Source organism: Cricetulus griseus, chromosome 2, assembly GCF_003668045.3.
Source record: "Cricetulus griseus strain 17A/GY chromosome 2, alternate assembly CriGri-PICRH-1.0, whole genome shotgun sequence".
Taxonomy (NCBI): domain Eukaryota; kingdom Metazoa; phylum Chordata; class Mammalia; order Rodentia; family Cricetidae; genus Cricetulus; species Cricetulus griseus.
Window position 1 is genome coordinate 361,078,944 of NC_048595.1, and position 15,203 is coordinate 361,094,146.

At 42.6% G+C, this 15,203-nt stretch overlaps 1 protein-coding gene across 2 annotated transcripts in view; it reads left to right on the forward strand.

The window, feature by feature from the left end:
* Window positions 1-15,203, forward strand: part of Ctnnd2 (catenin delta 2) — a 654,324-nt gene that overhangs the window by 524,982 nt on the left and 114,139 nt on the right. For both annotated transcript variants that reach the window (XM_035439156.1, XM_035439157.1), the window contains 2 exons: window positions 6,992-7,109; window positions 12,292-12,477. In XM_035439156.1, the coding sequence (XP_035295047.1) occupies window positions 6,992-7,109; window positions 12,292-12,477 (304 nt within the window). The remainder of the gene's footprint in view (window positions 1-6,991; window positions 7,110-12,291; window positions 12,478-15,203) is intronic.

Sequence of the window (15,203 nt, forward strand, 5' to 3'; positions counted from 1 at the left end):
GAGAAACCCTGTCTTGAAAAAACAAAAACAAACAAACAAAAAAACCTCATGATTTTTCTCTTTATTGAAGTCTAATGAGCCTCTTAATATCTTTCTAGCCTCTTTTGGCTTGATATCTTTTTTATGAGCTATAAGAATTGATGTGCCAGCTTGTTTGCCTAGGAGGTTGTTTCCATCCACTAATTCTCATGTTTTGAATGTCTTTAGAACGTAAGTGTGTTTCTTGTAGACAGCAGACAGTTGGGTTTTGTTTTTTAATTCAGTAAATTAGTCTGTATTGCTTAATTGGCAAATTGGGACCATTTGTATTTTAGGATGTTATTGAGAGGAGTTTGCTATTTACTGTGATACTGTTAGCTGATGCACTGATTGACTGAGTTATTGGCATTTCTCTTCCTCTTCACCTATTAGCATTAGAATTCTACTGGGTTTGTGTATTGGCCATGATTGATTCATTCCTAGCTTGTCTCTGTTTATTTGCCTCCTATGTTCTCCTGAATGAGACAGACTTTCTTCCTACTCCCTGTACATTATCCCTTCTAGAACTTTCTAAAAAGATAGCTTGTTTGGCACAAATTTTCTTAATTTGTTCTTGTCTTGAAATATTGGTTTATTTTTACCAGTTTCAAAGATAATTTGCTAGGTATACTATGTACTATGATCTTGGTTAGCATTTACTTTCAGGGCTGGGCATATCATCCCTTGCTTTAAGATAGCTAATGAAAGTCATGATGTTATTCTTGCATTTCTAACTTTGCATGTGTTAGCATTTTTCCTAAAGCTTTTAATATTGTTGATTTTTATTTTTGCCACATTGACTATGATATATCATAGAAAGATTCTTCACTTGTCTTTTCTACTTGAAATTGTTTATGCTTCATTTAGTTAAATATTTACTTCCTTAGGCATGGGAAATTTTCTGCTCTAATTTCATTGAATAAATTGTCTATGACATTTAATTTTATCTCAATTCCTTTTATTCCATGGTCACTTAGGTTTGTTCTCCTGAATGTATCCCGGATTTCTTTGAAGTTTGAGTCATATTTGTTAAATTTTTTATATATGTCTGTATGTATTATTTCTTAGACTCATCTTCCATCTCTGAAATTCATTCTTATACTTGGTCTTGTCTGTTGGTTGTGCATTCTGCTGTGGTTTTTATTTGATTGGTTGAGTCTTTCATTTTCAAGAAGTTCTGTTTGGTTCGTTTTCAGCATTTCAGTTTTCTTCCTTATTTTTTCCTCCATGTTTTAAAATTTATCCTTTAGTTTACTATTCCATTAACCTTTGTATCAATCTTGTGTAGTTTCTGGTTTTTATATCCTTACTTTGTTAATCTGCATATTAGAGTCCTTTGTATGAACATTTATCCTTTAAAAAGTAGGACTCTTGACTATTGTTTTCACTTTCCAGCTATCTCTGTGTCTTTCATTTCCACTACTGAGGAATTGTGAAGATGTGGATATGACATGATGGGCATTGTCTCATTATTTTCCCAGTTTTACTGTTTTGTTTGTGCCTGTTGGATATGTCTGGGATGTGTATTCAAGTTTGATTTCTGTCTTTGCCCTTTACACTTTTTTGTGTGTGAAATGATTTTTTCTCATTTGTCTTTTTGAGGCCCTGCCACCCAGCTCCCAAATAAATCTCACATGGAGTCTTATTATTACTTATGAATGCCCAGCCTTAGCTTAGATTGTTTCTAGCTAGCTTTTCTTTTGTTCTCTCTCTCCATTTTTTATTTAAATTAGAAACAAGATTATTTTACATGTCAATCCCAGTTCCCTCTGCCTCTGGTCCACCCCTGGCCCCTCCCAACTAACACCCTACCTCCCCCATACTCTTTCTGCTCCCCAAGGAGGGTGAGGCCTTCCATAGGGGATCTTCAGAGTCTGTCATATCCTTTGGGATAGGGCCTAGGCCCACCCCCTTGTGTCTAGGCTCAGGGAGTATCCCTCTATGTGGAATGGGCTCCCAAAGTCTATTCCTATGCTAGGGATAAGTACTGATCTACTACAAGAGGCCCCATAGATTTCTGAGGTCTCTTCACTGACACCCATGTTCATGGGGTCTAGATCAGTCCCATGCTGGTTTCCAAGCTATCAGTCTGGGAACCAAGAATTCCCCTCAATTAGGTCAGCTGTTTCTGTGGGTTTCACCAGCCTGGTCTTGACCCGTTTGCACATCACTCCCCTTCTCTGCAACTGGAGTCCAGTTCAGTTCAGTGTTTAGCTGTGGGTGTCTTCTTCCACTTCCACCAGCTGGGTGAAGCCTATAGAATGGCATATATGTCAGTCATCAATCTCATTATCAGAGGAGGGCATTTAAGGCAGCCTCTCCTCTGTTCCGTAGATTGTTAGTTGGTGTCATCGTTGTAGCTCTACAGACATTTCCCTAGCACCTGATTTCTCTTTAAACCTATAATGGCTCCCTCTGTTATGATATCTCTTATCTTGCTCTCCTCTATTCTTCCCCCAACTCACACTTCCTGCTCCCTCATGTCCTCCCCACCCCTCCTCTTCTCCCCTTCTCATTCTCCTAACTTCCTCTCCCCTCCCCCCAGCTCCCAATTTGCTCAGGAGATCTTGTCCCTTTCCCCTTCTCCAGAGGACCATGTATGTCTCTCTTAGAGTCCTCCTTGTTCCTAGCTTCTCTGGCAGTGTGGATTGTGGGCTGGTAATTCTTGGCTCTGTGTCTAAAATCCATATATGAGTGAGTGCATACCCTGTTTGTCTTTTTGTGACTGGGTTACCTGTCTCAGAATGGTTTCTTCTACTTCCATCCATTTGCCTGTAAATTTCCAGATTCCATTGTGTTTTGGGTTTTTTTTTTTTCCACTGAGTAGTACTCCATTGTATAAATGTACCACATTTTCTCTATCCATTCTTCAGTTGAGGGGCATCTAGGTTGCTTCCAGGTTCTGGCTATTACAAATAATGCTGCTATGAACATAGTTGAACAGATGTCCTTGTTGTATGAATGTGCTTCTTTTGGGTATATGCCTAAGAGTGGAATTGCTGGATCTTGTGGTAGACTGATTCCCATTTTTCTGAGGAATCACCATACTGATTTCCAAAGTGGCTGTATGAGTTGGCCCTCCCACCAGCAGTGGAGGAGTTTTCCCTTTCTCCACATCCTATCCAGCACAAACTGTCATTGGTGTTTTTTATTTTAGCCATTCTGACAGGAGTAAGATAGTATCTTAGAGTTGTTTTGATTTGTATTTCCCTGACTAGCCAGCTTTTCTTAACTTAAACTAACCCCTCTACTTTCTCCCTCTGGGCTTTTAACTTTCTTACTTCTGTATATCTTACTTTCCTACTTATTTAATCTGTGGCTGGGTGGGTGGCTGGGTGACTAGCACCTGACATACTCCCCTCATCCTCATTTCTCCTTCTGTTTATACTCTCTGCCTGCCAACCCTACGTATCTTTGCTCCAGCCTTGATACTCGTTTTTAGGGAAGAAGAGCACATTATGGTTTGAACATGAAATGTTTCTAATGGGATTTGAACAATTGGTGTACAGCTTATGGTGCTGTTCTGGGAGGTGCTGGAACTTGGCTAGCAGAGGTGGGTCACGGGATGGAGATAGGATAGTTGTAATGAGAGATCTACCAGACACACCTGTGACGCTGACCACGCCCATTTGGGCATGGTCACAGGTGCATGCATGAGTGTGTGGGATTTGGTCTGGGGTCTGGGGTCTGGGATAGGCTTGCTCTCTTGATTCAAGTCGGGTCATAGGGAGCAGCTGGGCATTGACTCTCAGAGCTGGAACTTGCAGGTTATCACTGCTGCGAACGCCCAACCCAACCTGAATGCAGTGGTGAGCTGCATCTTCTTCCCATAAGTGGTGAGAATGGTAACTGAGATACCCTGCTTCACTTCACAGCAGAAACAAAGGCCATCCTAACACATTCAGGAATAGTTGATTCCAAGTGTCCACCCCGATCCAAGTGCATCTAGAAAACCATCTAGAAAAGAGATACTATACACACCCTTACATCCTTACATCCATTTAAAAGTACATGCTGAGCCTCCTCACGGATGCAGACAGTGTGTGTGTGTGTGTGTGTGTGTGTGTGTGTGTGTGTGTGTGTGTAAGTTTATGTATACATGTGTCTTAGTCATCTACCTTCTCTGTTAAGGTGTTAGTATCATTTATTTATTTATTTATTTATTTATTTATTTATTTATTTATTTTGAGACTGAGTCTTGCTATATAGCCCTGGCTTACCTATAACAACCTTTGTAGATCAGGCTTGCCTTTAATTCACAGAGCTCCACCCACCTCTGCCTCTTGAGTACTACTATGAAAGGCATGTACCACTAAGCCTGACTAGTCTTTCTTATTTTTCAATACCTTTCACATTTCAAAATAGAAGCAAATTAATATTTTTTGGAGGTGCCTGGACTATAATCAAATAGAGATTTAAAAAAAAAACTGTTGGAATTGACATTGGCAACATCTAATGTTGGTGAAGTTTCTCATTCCTGCTGCTTCCTGTTGGCTGGTCCTGTACTTGTGTTGAATAGCAGTGAAGTGAAGCTGATCATAAGGTCAGGGTGAAAGGAGGCAGTTTGCTGTCATCATGAGCTTAAACAGAAAAGGGGCTGAGGTCTCAGTGAGGGGAGGGTACAGATGTTAGAGTATGAATGAACCCTCTCTAAAGAGTCTGGTTTCCATAATTATTTGGGAAAACTCCCCCACCAAACAATACACACATTCTTCTTGCCATGAAAGACTAGCTAAAATTTTGACAAGCTTCCTGAACATATCCAAAGTTCAACCTGTTGGAAGTCATTTTTAGGTGGCTTGATCTAGGATATTATTTTATAATTGCCCTTCTAGATTAGAAGGACACCACCATGCCTCTCTTAAAATTTTCCCAACAGAAGGTTAACTCCTCCTCCTACTGCATCCCTACCAGATATCTTCTCAGAAACAAAGGTTGGAATTTACAGGAATTCACATTTAAATGTTTTTAATATTTACCTAGTCACCTTATCTAAGCAACTAAAATCTCCTATTTATATTTTAAGATGAGTAAAAAATCCTATTTAAATTGAATAACCTTTCATAGTGTTATATTAAAGTACTGATGAATCCTATTTTAACCCACCCTATAAAACATTTAGATATCAAAGTAAATAGTTAGGATCGGTAGCCTTTTAACAGCATTACACCTGTTTTCATTAAAATAAAATCCCAAACAAAACCAATCACTCAGATTCGCCATCAGCCCTGTAGCACTCAAGTTTCCTTTCATTTATGCATGTTTCATTGGGTCCCCTTCACTGACTCTCAGAACACCCCCCCGGGGGGGGGGGAGGTCATCAGCTCCTTCATCTCCCAAATAGTCCAGTGCCAGCAAAGAAACTGGAAGTGAAATGAGAAAGCACCCATGTCAGCCAAGGTGATGAAATGAAGTCACCCTTGCTGCCTTCACTCCAGACTTTTCCCAGATGTACAGATTTTTGTAGTTAGCCTCTTCGGCTCCCAGCAATCAGCAAAGAGCACTGCTCCTGCAATAAATCTGTCCATGGAGTTAGAATCCAGATGCCATGTTTTACATTATCCACAAGGTGTATGTTATCCACCTCCATCCAAGCTTTTTGATTCAGACTTCAGAGTAGAGTGCAACACTCCATGCTAGTTGCCTTCAAAGTCATCATCAGGATTCCCAGACTTGAGAACCAATGCACTATCTTTCTCTTTCCTTCATTTCCCTTGTGCTCTAATGCTGTGCCTCCCATGGATTCACCTCTTCCAGCATTCTTTATGTGTTGTCAATAGTCATGGCAAAAAGAAATCTCTATTGAGGCTGAATCATAAATATTGATAGAAGAACATTTTGGGTGACAGAATAAATAAACAGCATTCCTGAAGACTCTCTCTAATAATATGGTTCCCCATCTACTAGGACACCACATGTCTTTTGTAGAGTTAGAAGAATGTCTGTCTGCTTCTTAGTCTTGTGGGGTATTACAACAGGCTCTCTGTGGCCTTTAGCTCAGGGTATGCAACATGGGGAAGAGTGCTGTACACTTCTTTCCTATGGGCTATGTCGGACATATCCGATGACACAGAAAGGTGATGTCCCTAGAATGAATTCCTACAAGTATACTTCTGGCAGGGCAATGGAAGGTATATGATATTTAGTAAGTTGGAAGCTCTGTGAGAATACTTGAGATTTCTTAAAGAAGATTTCAAAAGCTTCCAATTCCCTCTTCAATTGTAAATGAAGTAAACCTCTGAAGTTTCTACAAGTCTCTAATTCTCAAGAGTCCTGGGACTCTGACACATCATGTTGGGAATCCTGCATTCTCACTTTAACAAGTTGCAGTAGATGCTTATGAATTGGATCCAAGATGTGTTTGTTGAAACCATGTCTACTTGCCAAAGCTACACTTTTGTTGTTGTGATTTAAAAAGCAGCGCAGGAGAGAAATACACCATGAGACAGAACTTGGGTGGAGGGATTTTTGGTTTTCTTTTTTTTATTAGGGGAAAGTGAATGGGAAAAGTGGGGAGGAGAGAAGGGAAACTGGCCTCTGGGGATAGGAACAGCAGAAGAGACAGAGAGAAGGGGGGTAGAGAGAGAGAGGGAGAGAGGGAGAGAGAGAGAGAGAGAGAGAGAGAGAGAGAGAGAGAGAGAAGCAGAGAAGCAGAGAGAGGGAGAGGGAGAGGAGGGAGGAGGGAGGGAGGAGAGAGAGAGAGAGAGAGAGAGAGAGAGAGAGAGAGAGAGAGAGAGAGAATATGGGAGGTGGGCAGGCCCTTTTAAAAGGGAACATAGTGAATGTGCACAGGTGGTGTTCTTAGTGGCTGCAGCTGAGGGTGTATCCTGTCAGAACTCCAAGGACAGTCCGGTATAGATGTCTGAATACTAACACCCATTCAATATTGTAAACAAGGAAAAGAGCTTCCTTCTGATAGGGTGGTCTCTTGGCAGCCATCTGACGGTCACTGAGGTGTCCCTTTGCTTTGCAGGAATGTAAGTTCAGCTGGAGAGGAGGCCCGCCGAAGGATGCGGGAGTGTGATGGGCTCACGGATGCCCTGCTGTATGTGATTCAGTCTGCGCTGGGAAGCAGTGAGATCGATAGCAAGGTTGGTGGTGTTTGCATAGATTCAGATTCCTAGTGATTCCAGGTGCTCCGGGGATTAAAGGACGGCTAGCCTGGGAAGCTATCACGCTGTTTCACACTTACATTCTGAGCTCTGTTGTGGTAGAACTCCAGCATTGACCCAACATCTAAAGCGATGCTCACTGTGGCTTAGAATCAGCATTTGAAAGCTGCTGATTTTGGAAATTCAGTAAGTTAAAGTGAAATTTAGATTATTGCAAGTAAGTCATACTATGGGTGTCCCAAATGAATAAACTTTCACAAATCTGATCCTCCAGCTTGCACTTTAAAAAAAAATAATAATCTACTTTACAGACACTGAAATTTGAATAATTATAAATTCATGTGAATTAAACTTTAATAACTAATTATATAAATTATACTAAGGACTGTTTTTAAGTGCCTGAATAACCTTTTTTAAATTTCCAAAATGTTCAATCAATGCTTCCAGCATGCTATGTCTCAATGTCACTGCACTGTGTTAGTTCACAAACTCAAAGAGAATTAGTCATTAGGTGGGCTTCTCAGGTAGTTGAGGTATTTTGTTCTGTCTCTCTTAAATTAGTTAGTCCCAACAATTGGAAACTTGTAATCTTGTAGTATCCTAATATATAGCCATATGTCACCTATACTTTTAAAAATCATGCATGTGACAAATGTCACTCTTTAACCAGGACTTCCCTGGAGCTGCTATTATAGACATTTGGTGTAGAGCAAGGCTTTGTTATGAGAGCCTTGTATTGGTCTTGTTGAACACCCTCTCTGGCCTCCATGTACACACTAGGTGCCAGCAGTTTCCCCCACACCTGTCTACCACCATGGTACAGTTGACACAAAAACACATGTCAACTCAAAGGGCATAAGACAGAGTTTATTGTGGAGCCAGATTTTAGTGACCATGGTCTGGGAACATGGATTTAGGTTACTCCAAGTTCTAATTTTTCAACATAAAAATCAGTTCCACAAAGTTCTTTTAAAATGCATTGGTGGGAACATCAGAGGAGGTGGGTTACAATAAAATGGAAAGAACTTTATTTTAGGCCTTAGATGCTGTTTAGTTGGTAGAAAGGTAGAGTTCTGTGAATACATTCCAAAAGGTCTGGACTGTAATAGGATGTTAGATGTGATGGTTGGAGGGACCAAGAGGGTAAAAATTGATTATTTAGTAAGTTAAAGATTACCCATAATAAGTTCTGATTAGACTCTGGATCTGTAACTTTGAAAACACTCCACAGTCATGGAAGTTTTAGTCAGTCAGCCCCTGCAGCCATATTCGCTTCAGGAATTCTCATCCATAGTACCAAACAACAGTGTCTCCAGACATGGAACATGTCCTATGAGGAGCTCAGCTAGCATCAACATGAGCCACTGCTTTGACTCCATGGTTTCCAGCATTAACTCTTTATCAGAGTTGCCTCTGGAACAACTGGTGAAGACAATTTCTGGGACCCCATTACCACCCTCCATATCCAAACACTGGCCTCAAGTATTTATTTATCCATGTAAGAACGAGTCATGGTCAGATGATACTGTGGGCTAAAGTCCTGCCTGAGATGGAGCTTTGAAATGTATGACTTAGGAAGTGTGCATAAGGCAATATAGTTGTAAAATGTGTGGGTTCGATTTGTATGGTGTACACTTATGGTGCTTCAGGGGGCCCTGTGTTCAAGCCCCAGCACCACATAAATGGTGTGGGGTGGCACAAACGTGAATTCCAGCACTAGGTAAGTGAAGGCTGGAAGATCAGAAGTCCATGGCCATCCACAGCCACACTGAGTTCAGTGTGAGCCTGGGTTCCATGAAACCTTGTCTCAAAATAAGACAACAACAAAAGAACAATAATTTGGGGCTGGAGAGGCAGCTCAGCAGTTAAGAGTACTGCCTGCTCTTGCAGAGGCCCTAGTTCAGTCTCCAGATCCCACACTGCGGCATATATATATATATATATAATATATATATATATATATATATATATATATCCAGTTCCAGGGGATCCAGTGCCTTCACCTGGATTTTGCCAGCTTCAGGCATACACATGGTACACATACTTACATGCAATGAAACAATCATGCACATAAAATAGAAATAAATCTTATTTAATAGTTCAGTGTGCTTAGACATTCATTAGCTTTATGGGTGAGTTGGCATAACCCTTCTCAACTTTGACTATACATTACAGTTACTAAGAAACTTAGAAAATTCTACTGATGTCTGACCCTGTCACCCTGAAGATTTGGGCTAAAGTTGTCTTGCCAGAGTATGACCCTGTGAACACTGGCTACAGATAATTGTACACACCATTGTCCTCCCATCATCACTGCTCACTATGCAGAAGGCCAGACATGAACCATATACTACTAATCTCTTGTTACATAATCAAGACCTAAGCATCCCATTCTTTAAAAGCTTTTAATAACCATTGTAGACCTTTCAATATTGTTGGCAGGAAAATTAAATCCCTAAAATTGTGACCAGCCAAGAAATCTTGAGTATTTACAGGAGCCTGTTAGTGTGATAGACACTTGAGTTATGAAAGAGCTCATGTAGATAGTTCACTGCTGTGGCCATGCTGAGTATTTTAGTATTCACAGTAACAAAAGGCTGAGATGTGGAGATGCTAAGTCTGTGAGCCTGGCAAATACAAAACAGCTTTCCCACCATCTGGACCTTGCTGGTGAATAAAATAAAAGCCACCACCTTGTGTCTCCACCAAGTTCCCTTGCTCCCTTCTCTGGAGGTTTAGGCAGTTTTTAGGCATGGGGCTTGGGCACCAGAAATACTCTGTGGCATAGAGTTGTCTGACTGTTTGGATGAGCAGTTGCCTAAGACTCCTGCGAGACCTGGGAGATGATCTGTTTTGGTGTCCATGTTTTTTTTCTAAAAGATGAAGTAGAAACGGGGGGGGGGGGCTTCTCCAGGCTGGAGAGAGAAGACTTGGAGTATACCTGATGCATAGAGAGTGTGCTGAGCTGGGCATCTGAACAGGGCCCATATCCAGGGCCCTCTCCATCACTCTCTAGAGCACTGTACCTGAGTGCCCTCAACTTGTGACAAGAAGGACCATCAGAACCACATGCCCTGACTGCTGAAGGGCTCCATCCAGTGTGATAAATCACTCCACCATGCTTTGCTGGCTGGACCGTTCTATTGACTTTTAACATATTATTATTGCACCATAATTTTCCACTCAGCCCTCAGCTTGGCTGCTTCTGAGCTTTCATGATGACAAGTTAGAGGGGGAAACACGAGTGCACATTCTCTATAAGGCCAAAGAAGTTAATGAGTAAGAGCCTGGATTCCATGCAAGCTCTCAGCTCTGCTCCTGTAATTGGGACAGTTTATTGAATGGATAACATATGGTGGAGCCCTCCACAAATTAGCCTGTTCTAATAGAAAATAAGGAGTCAGAATGACCCTGGTGACCAAGAAGAGCACTAAAAAGTGCTGTTGACAGTAATGGATGGCACAAACATAGCCACCAGACGTCATATGCCTTCTGCTAGTGTCGCTCGTCTCTTTTTTTTCCTCATTCCCTTTTGAGGAATGCTCTTGAGCTGGGTACCTACTAACTCCAGCCAGACTGCCCAGCTCCAGGAAGCTTTGTAAGAGGCACACTTTCCCCTCTCTGGGCTCTCTCCTTCCTACCCTCCCTGCTCCCTCTTTCTCTCCAGCCTCTCCCCATACCACCTCACTAAATGCAGAGTGATTATAAAGCACTCCTTGAAGCTCCAGATTTAGTCTCCTTAGTCCTATTAGAGGAACCGCAGAGCCCCAGGGGAGACAAACAACAAGATAAGGAGAAAGCTTATTCTCTGGAGTACTTGATGGAAGAGGCATCCATTTGAGATGATTTGAAAATTGTCCTGGCTTGTGCCATAACATTTCCCTTTCAAGGAGAGACGTGTCTGCCTTTCATGTGTCCTCCTGTGCTTACCTGCTTTCATGCCGGCTTCCTTTCCTGATGTGCAAAGGATGCTCAAAACAGAAAATCGAGTTGGCTCAAAGCCTGTGGGATTAGCAGCCATAAAACTTTGGCAAGCTGAAAAAAATAGCTAAGGATGTCATGGGCCCGAGTGTGTCCTGAGAACTGCTTTTTTGTGACAGTCACACCACCCCTAAACAGGTAAAGAGCACAGACTACCCTTTACAAGTATCCTGAAAGTAAGGTCAGCAGGCCAGGATTTGAGTCACATGGCCTCTGCCTGTTCTGGCACTGACCTCAGACTGGAGAGGGATGGCTTTCAACAGTGAGCTACTTCAAGTTGGCTTCACCCACCCTCTTCCCTCTGCAGTATGAAATAAACTATGTTTCCTGTGTTTAGTAGCCACATAGTGGGTCTCTGAAACATGATCGACAAGGTGCAAGGATTTGTTTACAAAATAAAATTGGGGAATGGGGTGTTCCTTCCCCATACTGTTTTCCCTTTCTTAAAATGAGTATTTTATTTCTCTATCCTACCCCACCCCAGCCCCATTTCTTAAGTCCAGAGCAAAATTTAAAAGGCCAATTTCAAGGCCCAGTGATAAGGCTCAGCCAGTAAACATGTGTGCTGCATAGGGTTGCTGGCAACAGGTCTCTGACCCACAGAACACACCGCAGAAGGGAAGATACTTCTCCATAAAGTTGTCTTCTGACCTCCACATGTGCGCTGTGGCATGCATAGACACACATACATAGGCAGAAATACTCAGACACACAAACACATACACAGTAAATAAAAAGTATTTTTTTAAGTCAGCTTTCTTTCAGGGAAGCACTTTCTGCAGAGGGTCAAAGGTCAAGTGCAAAGGACAAATGAGTATCACCCCATCTCTCTCAACTCCCTTGTTGCCCTATATGTTTTGTCCTCGACAGGGATGACCATGGACATGCTGGTGTTTGTTAAAGTGCCTAGCTTTGATGACTTTTGCCCCTTAAGTGAGAAATGGGACTTAGGACCCTCCAAGCTTATCCAGATTCTTCCTGTTGCAGCTGTTAGTGGAGCCCTTGAAAGCAGGAGCTAAATGCAGTGAGGACCAATGTGTCCATGGAGATTGCCTTTCCAGGGCCGAGCTGTTTGCTGATTGGCTTGCACTCACTCCTCCCTGCCTTTTCAGGGTGGGGCATCTGTTGATTGGCTTGCACTCACTCCTCTGTTTCCTTTTTTCTTTTGATGATGCTACAGACCGTTGAAAACTGTGTTTGCATCTTGAGGAACCTCTCATACCGACTAGCAGCAGAAACGTCTCAGGGACAGCACATGGGCACAGATGAGCTGGACGGGCTGCTCTGTGGGGAGGCCAATGGCAAGGATGCGGAGAGTTCCGGGTGCTGGGGCAAGAAGAAGAAGAAAAAGAAATCCCAGGATCAGGTGATGCTACATGCTCACAGCTGCATGCAATTATCCCCTTCCTCACTAAGATACTAAAAGCTGCATCAATATACAGGGCTCTGCATTTACAGTGTATGGTGAAACCACTAGCATGTCTGCATGATTTTCCTGTCTTCCAATTCAGGCTGAATAGAAACTTCCAAAGTAAAGAAAAAACCATCGGCATACTCCAGTGACCCAGTTCCTAGAGTGTCGGTAGAGGCAGGTACTGCTGCTTGTACGTTGGGTGACAAATGCATTGAGTCCTCTTTAGAGATAGTAAAGGTGGCTACCATGAAGGTGATAGAATGCCCAGGACAGGAAAAGGCAGGGAAACAGGGAAGCTGACAGAGGAGACATGATATACAGTATATGTTTGACGGCAAGTTTCAGAAGGGTTGGTTATTATTGTCTTATTTAACCTTGGGAAGTGGGGATGAGAATTCATGGGCTTTACAACTCGATGATGTCAGAATTTTGGTCTTGGAGAACAATTTTAGTAGGTTCAGAACACTGCAGCTGAAGAAGGCAGCCTCCTCAACATAGGGTGCTCTGCATGGTAGACACCTGTAGGAAGGTTTCCCTGCTGCACCATGAAAGCCATTAGGCAGCTCACCTCAAGCTGGTGGTGAGCAACAGTCTATTCCTGGGGTCCCTGGGGTATAAAAGCCCTCACACCCAGTGCCTCTAGGACAAGGCAGGGTGGAGCTGCCCATCTACAAGCAGCTGAGAATTCTGCACTGGAGGAGGCTGTTTCTAGACACTGCACCTCTCTGATGGACACCAAGCCTCCAGCATTCCCCTCAACTCTGTACAGCGTGTCCACCTTCTCTCAGACGGGAAAGTTTCACAGTCAGCAGTCACACATCCAGTGTCCTTCTCTGGACACTAAGGTCACATGGCCAGCTTCTCCTGGACACTGTAGTAATGCATCCAATTGATGGGAATTTTAGCAACCCATGACTTGATTGACCTGAAGAAGTGTCTACTAAGGAGACATAGGGCCCACAGCCACATTTTGAATCCAAGACAACAGTGGTGACTATCAGCTTTGTGCAGCCCCTGAGATTTTCCCAGGTGCTTCCCTCACCTGGACTTGCATGTCCTGCTTACCCATGCCTCTGAAAGGGCCATGCTACATAGCCTGGGCAGATCCTTCCCACTCTGAGATCTGATCCCCAGTTCTGCCTTTTCCTCTGTCACAAGTCAGAGCTTTGCATCTATGATCTTCTTCCCAAATGAATTGAAGGACTGAACTGTGAATATTAATCCAGCTACTTAATACCCTCCCACCACAGGGCTGCAGAGGGCATCTCATCCCTGTTCACTGAATATTTGAATGCTGGAGTTATGTTAGCTGCCTCATCATCCTTCAGTACTGAGCTAGGATATCAGGAAGCCATAATATACAGTTCTTCACAGTCTCCCCTTGAGCCAACTAAAACAGGAACTTAGGCGAACACAATGGGTTCTCCCTGTCTGTAGCCATGCTCTGTGACCTCAGGGCCCACACATCTTTCCCCTGGAAACAACAGCTATGGCATAAAGATGCAGGGGAGACAGCATCTCTCACCACCATAGGAAGGTGCTGGGAAAGCATTAAAGGCTGGACCGCTGAGATTCACCAGGCAAATCTACAAGGTACATTTAGGAAACAACTCTAAACTATCAGTCTTAATAGAGGGAGCTCTTGAGTGATGTAGCACCCACTCCCATGACTGGCTTCACCCCCAGGTTTGAGCAGCTACACCTTTTGCCTGAGCCTCTGGTTTGACACTAGTGTCTTGCTTCATAAAATCCTGACCTGACACAGAACCATCCCAGCTCTTCCTGGATGTCCCTTATGAACTCTTGGATGGCAGAGGGGATCAGTGTTGACTGGGTTCAGAGAAGTGAGTACCCAGAAGAGAAGGAACAATGTGGGCCTCACTCAGTCACAACCCTCTCTCAGGTTGTGAGCCTCCCTGTGAAGGTCCGAAGAGAAGGACATCGCAGCCTTCACACTGTGCTTGTAGCCACACACTATGATATTTTCAACTTTTCAACACTGATGAGAATGATAAAAGCCATTCGTATAATTTTATGATTTTTGCCAAAAGTCAACATAAAATTGTTCATACTTCATTGCTCCCATTTTTTCCTAAGAATTTTCTTGAAGAATGTTTTGCTAAAAACCTCTAAAAGATGCAGTGGAATGATGTTGTCTACAAAGACTTCAGCTTCAGATATCAACCAAATCATAGGTTTGGTTTGGTTTTTTGTTGTTGTTGCTGTTTTTGTTGTTGTTTGTTTATTTGTTTGGTTGTTGAGTTGGGTTTGGAGGAGGGTTGTTTTGTTTGATTTGGTTTAGGTTTTGGTTTTAGATTTTCACCATGGGCTAAATATATACAAAAACTATATGGAAGTTCCAAAACTTCAATATCAAACTTAATTGGGGATGTAAACTGACACTTATGATTGTTTGGAAAACCTTCCACTATATTTTGTAAATTTCAGTATGTTTTTTAAATAATCTTGCAGTTACAGACTGGTGGGAGAAAGAAAAAAACTGGTGAGGGTCCAAAGACTGAAAATGGTTACCACAGAATATAAAATAAATGAGGGTTTTAGGCAAGGCTTGGGGGCCTCATGCTGTCTGCAAGGGGGAGAACTGTGGTCTATGGTGCTGCCGCTGGGACCAGTCCAGCTTCTCCAGGTCAGACTAAGCACTGATTTCCCCAGGTGTG